The 12,878-nt window shown below is 37.9% G+C and overlaps 1 protein-coding gene and 1 pseudogene across 1 annotated transcript in view; one reads left to right on the forward strand and one right to left on the reverse strand.

Moving 5' to 3' along the window:
- Nucleotides 1-1,465: 1,465 nt before the first annotated feature.
- LOC104541507 lies at nucleotides 1,466-4,059 on the forward strand (annotated as a pseudogene).
- A 1,366-nt stretch (nucleotides 4,060-5,425) lies between these two features.
- Nucleotides 5,426-12,878, reverse strand: part of ZCCHC4 (zinc finger, CCHC domain containing 4) — a 10,349-nt gene continuing 2,896 nt past the window's right edge. Inside the window, 11 exon segments of the mRNA XM_010185587.1 lie at nucleotides 5,426-5,604; nucleotides 5,826-5,878; nucleotides 6,055-6,199; nucleotides 6,943-6,994; nucleotides 7,513-7,588; nucleotides 8,175-8,296; nucleotides 9,329-9,429; nucleotides 9,924-10,074; nucleotides 11,663-11,735; nucleotides 12,028-12,108; nucleotides 12,650-12,876. Of these exon segments, the coding sequence (XP_010183889.1) occupies nucleotides 5,426-5,604; nucleotides 5,826-5,878; nucleotides 6,055-6,199; nucleotides 6,943-6,994; nucleotides 7,513-7,588; nucleotides 8,175-8,296; nucleotides 9,329-9,429; nucleotides 9,924-10,074; nucleotides 11,663-11,735; nucleotides 12,028-12,108; nucleotides 12,650-12,876 (1,260 nt within the window).

Consider the following 12,878-nt stretch of genomic DNA (forward strand, 5'->3'; position numbering starts at 1 on the left):
TTCCTCATCCCCAGTCACTATGCTTACCCCCCACATCTACTGGGGGGTGCATGATTGATGAGATGATTGCAGAGGACTGCAACCTTCACTTTCAGAAGTGATAATCATCGGTTATTTCTACTGAGCAGACAGATTTGTAGGTGTTGGGTACTTCTGAAGTCACGGCAGAGGTGTCTTGTCAAGTGACATGCCTGGGAAATTGGCTTTGAAGTTATTCCTTTGGAAATCTACTGGGGCTGAAAGTCCAGCCCATAGCCTTGAATGTTGGTGGATTTTCACTGATCACTCAGTAGTTCCTGCAAAGCTGTCTTCTTTTATTTGGTAGAAAATTCAAAACTCCAGCAGGGGAGCAGACTCAATGAGTAATGAGCAACTTGGTTGCTCACAAATTTGAGTCAAAAGTTTAAAGCCTGAAGTTATCTCTAACTGTTATAATAATTCAGACAGGATTTAGCAAAGAAGCTTGAACAAAACTATAGTTGTGCTGTAATTACCCAAATTCTTGATGCAGCTGTTAATAATCAGAACACAGTTTCTAAGTCAATGCAGAAGAACAAAACTGCTCAAGCAGTGAGAGGCAATGACTTAAACATCACTATGAAGCATCACACAATAAAGGACGTTTAAAATAAACCATGATGATAGCTGAACACATGTCAAAATAATCTCTTTATTGTGATGGGCCTGGACGGCTCTCTCCGGCCAAGCAGGGATGCCTTCTTGGTGAGAACCACAATAATTAACTATAGCGCTAATTATCAATCTATGCTTTCTTATTGTAGTGCTTGCTTATTATAGTATATGCAGGATTAATGGTGACATATAGAGAAATACATTTAAATCTTGGGCTGTCATTTGTATTTGTGTAAGACAGTGCATTTATCACCGGCAGTACCAAATCTATTATATCTGTCGCCTTAATAAATCATTTATCTTTTTCAACTCTGCAAATCTGTTTCAGTGAAAGTCCCTCAGAGGGCTCTGAACAGGTAAACATTGACTTTGTAAGTGGCTATTCCTATAACCTCTATTAGACATAAACCATTGGCCAAGTCTAAGACCAAAACTGTAAGCAGTCACACCTAGGCTCCTCTCTGAGGAGTTGAGAGAGCAGGAGGGTCCTTTCTGAACAATAAAAATGTTATTATAAGAGGAGGTCACCTACATCAGATACTGATCCTTTACCTTCTATTTTATGATATTGTATCCCTTTTCACTAGCAGTAAGAGCTGCTGCAGCATTATATTGCTATACAAGTGTCCAGAGCAATACTTGTACGAACCCCCCGACAGCAGAATTTGAGACAATTTATAATGTGATTAAGTTGTAGAGATTTCTGTTTCAAAAAACCCCAAACAAAACAACAGCAGCAAAACCCCCACCCCTCAGTGATTGTTAAAAGGCAAAGGAGAAATGAAACTGTTTCATCTGTTTTTTGTTTATGAGGGTTCTTAACTACTTAGGGCAGACAGAAAATTCCAATATAACTTTGAAGGAAGATGCCGAAACTATGGAGACAAGTCCATCTGACTCAAACAGCGATGACCATGGAGGTACTGAGAAAGAAGATGCTGATAAAATTAGAGAGTTGTTGTCTTTGGAAGAAAATGCAGAAGAACTTGACCATGCATCTGAGCCAGAGTCAGATCTGTGTATTAAAAGGGTTTTTAAATTTGTTGGATTCAGATTCACAGTAAAGAAGGAAAAGATGAGAAAATTGGAACCAGTTCAACTGGTTACTTACAGTAAAAAAAAGACAAGTCAAGTCCCTGAAGGAGCTTGTGACCAAAAAGAAGTCTTCTCAGAAGAAATAGTGACACTTGAGGATGCACTCACTTCAGGAGACACCACCAAAGACACACTGAATAATCAAAAACCAGAAGACAAATCTCCTAAAGCAGAAGCAAATGAGGCTTGTTCTCAGTCAGCTGCCTTAGTCACTGACACCGCATCACCGTTTTGAAAACTTTTTACTCAGGGATGGACAGTCTTTAGAAAAAAGAAGAGGTTTAGGAAGCCTAAAGAAGATGAACTACAATCTCCTAGGAAAGAACAGGAGCAAGAAAAAGAGGGGGCAACATTAGCAACTGAAACCAGTGAAAAGGAGGAGAAATTTGAGCCTGAGAAGCGATATGAAATGGAAGCACAGGAGAAGGAGCAAACTGAAGGTCAAGAGCAGGAGTCAGAGACGACTGTGGCAGCCATACGAGATGAAGCATGTGAGAAGGAAGAGCTCATTAAGCATGATGAGCAGGTACAGAAAGAGGAAGTAGCAGCACCAGTTGTTAAAGAGAGTGCAGAGGAGAAAAAAGCTGAAGATGATGATCAAGAAAGGAAACTGATGGAAGTCTCAGGTCTTGGTAAAAAGGAAGAAAAAAACTGAAGGAGAGAAAGAAAGGTGGCAGAGAAAACAAGCTCCGTGGTACCTGTTATCACTGACAGTGTGAATGGAGAATTGAAAACATCCTCAGAAGTCCTACCCGTGAGAGAAAGACTGTAGTCAACTGGAGTCAAGCATGAAACAGAGGACAGAACTGAGATACTCTCTGAAGAGAAACTTGAAGCAGGATCTTTGACAATTGAAATTCCTAGTGAGCAGCTTAAAAAATGTGAAGAGAGTGAAGGATATAAACCTGCTCCACTGGGGAAAGAAACATCTGATGAAAAACCCAAGGAAGCAGATTTGAAAATTTCACACATCTCAGAGGACATCACTGGAAAGTCAGACACACAAGAAGCTCAGAAGAGAAAGTAAGCAAAGAACATGAGACAAAACTGACTGTGGGCATTCATGGATTGAAGCCCTGTTCTATTTCTGAATGTTCAGTTGACACAGAGGATGATCAACAGTCAATCAAACGCCCTGATGAAGGTCTACAGGGAAAAACTGACCTAGTTCTGACTGATACTATCAAACCAGACAAAATAACTGCAGAAATAACTCCTAAAGACGCAGCTGGAAAGAGGTCTCCAGAAGGTATCACAAATGAAGCAGACCTGCTGTCTTCTCAAGGAAAAAAAAACCAACAAAACTAAAAGGCAGGCCTTTAAATAAACTCTTTATGAGTGCTGGATTAAAATAATAACAAAAAACTGTCTGGAAAGAAGCGTAAAGGCAAAAGAGAAGAAACAAAGTTAGGGGAACAGGGGGAACCAATTCAGCACTTCTCAGAATTCCCAGATAGCCCAGAGGAACAAAAAGGGGAGAGTTCTGCTTCTTCTCCTGAGGAGAAGAATGAAATACCTTCTTTGGGAAAATCTGTAGATGAAATTACAAGTCACTGAAAATGAAGATGCTGTGGTTTCAGACGTGGAGCAGAAAAGGGAAAGCATTACACCCTGGGCATCATTTAAAAAGATGATGACTCCCATGAAACGTGTCAGACGACCTTCTGAAAGCGATAAAGACGAAATTGAGAAGACAAAGAGTGCTGCAGTATCTGCAACTGAAAACACTGTAGATGAAAAGCAGGAAGAGTTAAAAGAAAATGGCATGGACCAGAAACCTGAGAAAGCCATAGAAGAGCCCAAAAGACACCTCTGTGTCTTGGGAAGCTTTTCTATGTGTAGGTTCTTCAAAGAGAAGAGCCAGGAAATCATTGTCATCTGATGAAGAAACCGAACATAAGCTTGGCCAAGAAAGCTGAAAAGCAGAAGAATCTGGACAGAGCAAAGAAACAGCAACAGATGCAACTCTTACTAGTTCTCAGGAGAGCGATCAAGGACAAGGGAACTCTTCCCCAAAACAAGCTGGAACCCCATCTGAAGGTGAAGGCATGTCAACATGGAACAAACAAACCTTTAAAAGGTTTGACACTCCAAGAAGGAAATCCAAAGCCAGAAAGGAAAAGAGAACTGAAGACTCCGTTGTGGGATCTAGCCTGGTGCATTCAACATCAGATGGCAAGCCTGGAAAAGATGGATCATGGGTTCCATTCAGAAAACTGATGCCTAGGCGTAGAAGGAAGTCATCAGATGGGAAGCCAGAAACAACTCAAACAAGCAAGAGAAGACATGGCAGAAACAACTGAAGAAGGGTTGCCAGTCTTAGAGAACTGACAATCCTGCAACAGAGCCAGGAGCTTTATTCACTATCCTTTATTCCTGGATGTAAACATCTGCTCTTTTGAAGACCTTACCTTTTTTGTTATTTCCATTAAGACATATTATAAGGTTATATTAAGAAAGTGTAAGTTAATATCATTTATAAGAAATAATACAAATATAATTCCAAATTATAATTTATATTAAGAAATATTTTTAGTATTTAGCGTTATTACTGTTCTTGTAACTGACAGCTAAAAAAGTACTGCACCCGACACCATGCTAATGGGTCAAGGAGCATGCCTCCACATAAAGATACCACTTTGCTCCAGCATATTGCTTCAGCCTCTGAAACTCTCATTTGAGACTGTGACTTCTGGCTTGTGCTTAAAAGCCTGAAGCTTTCTCTAAGCCAATGGACCGGGTTACCAAATTTGATTTTGTGTTTTTAGGGTAGATTTTCATGGATTAAATAAAATACAACTACAGATCTGTTCTAATGTGTGTATGTGGTGGTTTTTTCAGCTTTCTTAGTGCAAATTCTTTTCTGAGGGTTGCTTCATCTTCAGAGTTATATTTGCTCCTGATAATTCATTTGTTGTTGACTGACATTCAGCTTTTGATGTGAGTGAAAGGAACTAATTACAGAATTGAACTGCAATTTGGTTGTTTCTATAAAACACGCGTAATTCAGAAGAATGCAGGTACTTCAGAAGACTGTGAAGAAACACTCGATTAATTTCAAGATAGAGAACAGTATTCAGTAAGCCAGAATGAAAAACTAGTAAATCATATGCCTTGCTAGTGTAACTGAAGTATTTAAAAAAACCAACAAAGCAACAACATGAACATTCACCAAAAATTGGCATGGAGTAGTGGATTAAGGACCTTCAGTCCATAACTGGTATCTTCTAGCTTCCCCCACTTCTGTTTAGCTGGGGTACACTCCTCGTGGCACCAAACATCTGGAGGTGCCTGTGATTTATATTCACAGACCTTGGACTTCAGACATGAAATTTTTCCAGCCACCTATCTCCTACGGCTGAGGATGTTCAGCAGCATTTGTAACTCAAAAGACTTGCATAGATTCACACATGAATTCTTTAACGCTACCCGTTTACCTTCCTATCACTCATTTACCTGCCCAATGCTGGCACCTGGAGGTATAGATCAAACCAACATTCACCACTAGACTTCATGCTCAAGCACACAACCTCTGCCAGTCCTTTTGTAAGGTTTGTGCATTGATACTATGCTGTTACAGGTTAACGTGAAGTCCCTGAACAGGTATCAAAGTAGGAGTTGGAGACCAAGCCTCTTGCATCCCAGGGAGGTTTGTGTGCTGTTTTCTCTTTCGTAATGCTGCTTTATTGGCAATAGCTCAAGTATTCTGCCTATTAGCTCCACCAATGGAAGCAGACCTGGCTTTCCCATTCAGATCCAGAACATGTGGGAAGCAGCTGTGCTCACTGAAGAACCTGTAGAGCTTGGATCCAGCAAGTGCTTGAGGATGGGCAGGTGGCTTGCCAAAAGCACAGAGGATTCCTGAGACGGTCATGTCTGAAAGGTGAATGGCTGGATGTTTGTCACTCACACTGCCACATGGGAGGGGAGCAGGCCTGAGGAGGCTGATGACCCTGCCAGGAAGGATGTGGTTTGGAATGAGGAGCAATGCTTCATTATTTTAATAACTAAGTATCAGCAAACAAAGTCTCTTTTTTTTTTCTTATTCTTTACTTTCTTCCTGGAGAATATGGCATGTTTCATAGCTGATCTTTTACAGATCCCCGTCTTTAACCTTTTTAGAGTTTTCTGCCTTTGTTTTTTGTCAGCTCTGTAAAAAAGGAACGTACAGATTAGAATAAAATGGAGAACATACTTCTACATTTGCCAGTATTTTAAATAATCTGTCTATTTAAGTATATGAACTCAGAAGTACAGTCACAAGAAGTACAAGAAACAATCCATCTTACAATGTTAGGGCATTTAATCAATCAATATCACACTTACTGGCAAGCTGTTCTTGTGCAGGACAGACTTGGACAGGTACTGCGTTTGTGACCTGCCTTGCCACAGACAAAACAGCCAGCATCAGTCTTCTCACAAGTGTGGTTTTGAAGAGCGCAGCAGTTGCAATTGTTACAGTGAAGCCAAGCTGCAAAATAAGTAACATGGGTCACGATCTTGAAAAGGTTTAGAATTACCATTCTGAAACTAAGCTTTATATATAGGCTACGTCAGCAGGTTTTTAATTTTGTTTTAGTTTTACAGAGATGGGTATAGTCAGTTTCTGGTCCCTTATCACATTTCATAAGACAGCCAGGTACGTCATTACATACACTGTATAACTATTTCAATATAACTGAATTATTTTGCCACTAGAAATATTATCCTGTATGTGATCTTAATATGAAAAATAGTTCAGATGTTAAAATGGACTTACAAATTGCAGTTTCTGTATCAATAAGAAATATCATTGCTTTAGTTATTTAAACACAGCTATAAAGACAACTGCATTTGCGTATGAAACACAGCTTGATCGTGCCTTCGCAAACATTCTAATAATTGCCAATTCTTTTGTAAAATTCTAATGAAAAAGTTTACAAAAGCAGAAAACACTTACATAACAAATCAAAATATTTTTGCCATAACAAACATAAATAGGATTTAGCATGCCTTGAGAAGATTTTATCAATTTTTCACACAGTGCAAATTTATCTAAGCTATCTTAGAAACAACTTGTGGGAAATTGAGGTTTTTCCTTTGCGCCTTCTGAATGATTACATTGTATTTCTTTTAAAGAGCATTTTGACTTCTGGTTTGCCATCTCAGTTTCTTTGGACTATAGCTTAAACAATAAGTGTACTTTATTTAGGAAAAGTATTTTTCTGTACTTACAGGGTTTTACACATTTTTGGCAAAGAATACAATGTTTCCATTGTCTACCATCCTACAAAAGACGAATAAAATGCATTGTTTGTTTTAAAAGAACATTGATCCCATCTTAAAACTAAACTACTGATGTATAGTCCCCCACTATTTACAGAAACAAGCGGTTCTGTAACAGGACCCTCCTACAGGTCCTCTGTAGAAAGGACCAAAACTTAAACACAGTCCCGAGAGCCTGTGACAACCGCAGCAAAATGGGTGCATTTTCAAGCTGGCCGAGTTCTGCAACTTCCGAATCATAAGAAGAAATGTGCCAACAGACCACTGATGAATACGGTATGGTGTAAGTAGCAAACTTCTCCTGTCCTCTTTCCAACACAAAGGAATCAGGGAAACAAAAATTAATTCCTAGTGGGTTATGAATTATGTCCATTGAGTTAATAAGTCTACAAAGTGAAGCTGTCTGAGGTTTCGCAGGGAAATCAGCATCAGTGTAAGTGTTTACCAGAACAAAAATTACAGAAGTTATTATTTGACTACTGCTAAAACTTCTATCTAGAAAGAAGTCAAAATACTTACTTTTGATGTACATGAATTGCATATCTCACAGTGCTGGTTACCAGAACTAACATACCGTTGACATATAACACAAAACCTGGGAAAAAAAAATGTATAATTTTACTGGTCCACTATTTGCTCAAGAAGCAATATAAATGAATTTTATACAAGTTCAACAATAAATATAAGGATTGCAAAATCACCTTGCTAAGTTAAAGATGATGGTTTTGATGGATAAAATCACCACTTAGACCCAGAGCCTCATGATCATTTAGACACAGTACATCTAAATAGTAAAACTCAGGTGCTTGAATTCAAATCAGAACATTATCAGCAGTAAATCAAATCAAATCCACTCCTTTGTCCTTGATGCTTCTCTTAGTGTTCATTTTAACTACTTCTCAACCAAGCCGACTATCATCAGAGATAGCTGTAAATCTCCGTCTCCTACAGGTGGGTAATATTTCCTATGGACTAGCTGAGGAATCTCATAATTCCAAACTGGAAAACACAAACCTCTCTTCAGGTGCCCGGCTCTCCTGTACATTCCTTATGAAACATGCAATCTTGGCATACGTAATTAAACATAATATAACAGCACCATCCCAAAGTCTTTTACAGATTTATGGCCCGGTTAAGGACAAGGACACTCCTTCAGCCACTTAAGCATTAACACATCTTACCTATAACCCTCTTCCACAGGAAGTACAATCATACTGGGGGTGAGGTTCGTGAAGATACGGACAGGGGACTGTCTACGACCTGTCTTGCCATGTTTATAAAGTGCATGATTATCATAGTCTACCTAGAAAAACAAGACCATAGAAAAACAGTCTTAAACTGAACGCTAAGCACAGACAGAACTATTTACATAATTATTATCTTTAAATGTGCCTCATGAAATTTTCTTTTTTATAGAAAAGACTTTAACCTCAAATTAATTATAAATTCTACACCTCTACACTAGTATTTTTTCTCATTTATTTTTACATTTGTGCAACCACTGTATCAGGCTAAACTCGGAAAACTAAGTTCCCAATACTAAAATAATCCTATTTCTCTTGGCCCTTTTTGCAGTTGTTTGTTCTACAAAAGAGCAATCCATTAAAAAAAGCCAGAACTATACTGTTTGGTCTATCTGGTGGTACAAGAGCTGAGGTGCATCTGAACCTATCTCAGCATTACTAAGTTGCAAATGCAATCAGCACTGCTTTTTCCAGCACTGCCTTCAGAGACTTGTCACAAAAATTCTCATCTCTGAGCACTAGCAGCAATGCAGAGCCTAGTCTAGCACAAGTTTCCAGTTTTCTCCCATAATTTCCATTCTACAAGACACAAATACGTTGTTCGAAACTCCAATGTCAAACATTATGCAGATTTGTTACAGGAGAAAATTAAATTCCACACCATGAAACCCCATGATTCATTTCTCAAAAGTCACTGATGTACACATTCTTAAACAACTTACAGGATGGATACAATGCCAGAGAAACTGATGGCAGATTACTGCTTTATCACTGACAGCTTAATTTATTATTTAATTCCAAAAATTTCCATTGCTGTAATTCTACTCTGGTCCCAGCAGTTTTGGAGACGAAAGATTATTTTTTTTTATTACCGGGGCTGGGCATTACCCACCAAGCTACTGACATTTCAACATCAGGGAAAAATGGAACATGCTTCTTCAAGTTACCTCTCACCTCTGCAATATGCACTGCAATGCAGTCAAAATTTAAGTTTAAGATGACAAATGCTACCATTATATCTGCATTCATTCATATTCCTGTTCACAATGCACACAACTGAAACTCAGCAGTTTCACTAGGTTCAGTTGTACCTGGTAATCCATCATTCTGAAGCTTGGGAAAAATTCCAGAATACGAGACTCGAAGAAGTATGGGAATATCCAGAACATTGGCATCTCTTGGTTGTTATGACCTAGTAATGAAAAGACTTAGATGTACATCAAAGAAAAACGAGGTACATGAAGCATTAAAAACTCAACAGTAAATACATAAACATGTATATGTCATGCTGGGCAGAAGAACTAGTTGCTTTTGGCGACAAAGTCTTGGCATATTTTACATATGGGGAGCTATAAGTTATACCTGACTAACAACTCTTGTCACTTGCCTACATTGGTAACAAATGACACTGGTTTGGTAGCTTATTCTTCTTCTACCTTTAAAGTCCATTTTAATTGCAAAGGAGATTTTTAAACAATTTGTAACAATTTTTAAGAGAGACTTAGAGAATTGGATATTACTAAACCAAAAGTATCAGGAGAGTATATTAGCTACATGGTAGTTCATCTTCGGAAATTGGAATTTAGAATTTTGAAATTCTGAGTAACAAGAATCAGACTTTTAAACAGGTATCTTTTCTTACAGTCACGTTACAGCTCAACCCGCCTATCTGGTTATAATACACACCTTCTTTTTCTGTCTCCTTCCACATAGCCATCAGTTTTTTAAAACTAGAAGCCAGTGCTTCCACTAAACCGCCAAATGGGGGATCAGTTACCAAAATGACTCTTTGACCATTGTGTTGATACAAGAACTTCCTACAAGTTTCACGTGCAGCCTGTAAGAAACAGAGGTTAATGTCTAGAAACACAAATTAAAGAACTGTAAAAATATTGTATTTAGCAATAAAATTATTATTTTAGAGTTTCAACTTTCAATATTGAAGTTATTTCCTCTTGACGAGGTGAATTTGCTCTTGTCTAGCATTTAAAATAAAACAGAACAACTAGATTTGAAGGAGTGAAAATAAGTGCCCCGTTGTCAGGTGTAACATATCAAGGGATGCATTTCAAGCTTCCTAAGGGTAATAAATTTAACTTGGATAAAAGATGTTATTCATAGCAAGAAAGCAAAGTTCAGGCTAGGAATACATCTTATTCATGCCCTTTAACTTTAGTTTTACTCTGTAAAGCATTATCGAAGCAATGGGGAAAAAATTCAGTTCACTGAAAACTGATTCAAATGACACATATAAAAATATGTAGTGTTTAAATTTTAGTAGTCCAACCTGGACTCTATTATAAAAGGAAATGTAAAAAGTTATGTATTCACTGCCATCTTGCAGTGCTCTCTTGTCTATTACTTAGACTCTACCGCATTCCAAAAAATTATTTTTAACATTAATACGCATTCAAAAGTGCGTATTCAGTCCTTGAATACATTGCAACATGATGCCATCATAGGTGTCACCTTTTCACACCTTTAAAAAGAACATTACAGTGTTTATAATACAGATGAAGAGTCTTTGGTTTTAACTGAAAAACACAAAACTTGAGTAAAGTAATAGATTAAAAAAAAATTCAAAGGTAAGGCTTTCAGACCAGCCTCTCATTTCATTCTAGATGATCCCTTTTATTTTCAAGATCTCATTCAAAATTAAGCTTTGGCATGGAAAAAATCTGAAAATTATCTACATATTGTGAAAGGTACTATAATAAACATGCTTAAGCAAATCAGTGGTGGCTTACTAATAATGGCAGGGGATGTGCAAGCACACTACTGGGATAAAAGTTTGAAATCAATGTTTGGAATTGTCATTACACTGTCATTCTGTACAAAGCTACAATAAATGTCCTACTACAGCTGCAAGTTTCCTAATTAACTCAAAATTAACCACTTAATGTGACATTTAAAAAGAAACAAGTAATACAGCAGGTGTTTTTAATCATGACACTAATTCAGCCTCACTGTGTGACAGGAAGGCTGACCTTTTGACCTTGCTTGCCTGGAATAAAGCAGGAAAACCTCCACTTCCCTCCCACCTCAAGTACCAGTGAACAAGTCCCATAGCATCCATTGGGTTTGTAAGGGCCAGGAATAAATCATTCAGCTCTAGCAACACAAGAACAATGCTAATGAACGCTTACACAAGGCACAAACTCACACCAAATTGTCATTTTAATAAAAGGAACAGTTAAGGCGTGGAAGTAACATTAGTTAGCATAAATTTAACAGACAACTTTAGCTTTGAATCACATGGGAGAAAATTACTGAAGGGGCACTATTATTCTTAGATTTTCAATATTGTCAAGCATTTTTATCTCATGATAGTTGTTTTCCAATAGACTAGCCATGACTTTCTTACAAAATTCTGCATCAACAACATGTATTTCTTTACAAAGCACTCAATAAATACTTGTTCTTACCTCTCCACCAAAAAAATAATGATTAAACATGTTGTAGTGGCAGAATTCATCTTCTGTGTAAAACTGTGAATACCTGTAAAATAAGTTTTAAGTAGTAGAAAAATATAAACAACTTCTTGCCAGCCCTAAGATGCATTTACAGTGAACAGAAGGCCTTAACAACGTCTTCGGGTTCTGGTTACTGACAAAACATAGCAATACTGGGAATTATTAAGTATAATTACTTTCCTCATAAACCAGATGCCATTTGTGTAAGTGTGCAGCAACAGGAAAGGGGAGACAACCACCAATTTACCTTTTGAAGCAGTAAGAACAAAAATCTTTGTACATACTCTTCAGAGAGATAAACATTTATCAAAACCTACCTGAAATCAATGTCTAGCAGAAGGCTTCTAACCCTGAAATCTTCTCCTCGTGATGCTTTTGACTGGATCATTTCATGAAGCCTGAAGGACAATTGGAGCAAAGAAATTTAACACACAATCACTGGCTTCAGAAATTACCTTGCAAGACAAGAATGCCTGGTACTTTACTAAATCAAAAACTAAACAGATAGAGAAAATGGAGTAATCTGAATTTGGATGATTCCATTTGGCTCATATTCAAAGTTAGGAAAATACATTAGTCTTAAAAGATGAAAAGTCAGTGGAGCCTACTGGATCACCATGAACAAAAATAAAAAACCTACATATAAGCACAGAAACTCATTGTCACTTCCTTAAGAAACAAAGCAAGACATTTAAAGTAAGTGTGCGTGGTACATGTGTATGTGTGCACACGCGTGTGTGTTGTTTGCAGTGCAGCTACAGTCTTCTGTATCTTATGAGCTCAAAGGAAGACCCCACTAAATGCCTGGATAATCAATCCCAACCAGTTAAAGCCTACTGAACCTCTTACTGTGGGAGAATCCTTGGTTATTTATCAGTAAGCTGCGCAGTTTTGAGACAAAAATATTATTTGAAAGTGTAACAATTCTCACTGACGTACCTGGGTGTTCCAACAGAGAGCACTCGCCTGAATCCTAAATCAATAATAAGATCCAGCAGGAACTGGCAACTTCTGTCTGCAAATAAATACTGTGCATTTGTTTTTTTATTCTCCAGTGGATACAGAAGTTGACTGGGACTTTTTAACTGGGCAGTGGAAATATCACACAGGAACTGGTGATCTGAGTGTTCTTCCCATTCAGCTGGCAAAAGCAGTTGCTGGCATTCCT

Source organism: Mesitornis unicolor, unplaced genomic scaffold (assembly GCF_000695765.1).
Source record: "Mesitornis unicolor isolate BGI_N332 unplaced genomic scaffold, ASM69576v1 scaffold21675, whole genome shotgun sequence".
Classification (NCBI taxonomy): Eukaryota; Metazoa; Chordata; class Aves; order Mesitornithiformes; family Mesitornithidae; genus Mesitornis; species Mesitornis unicolor.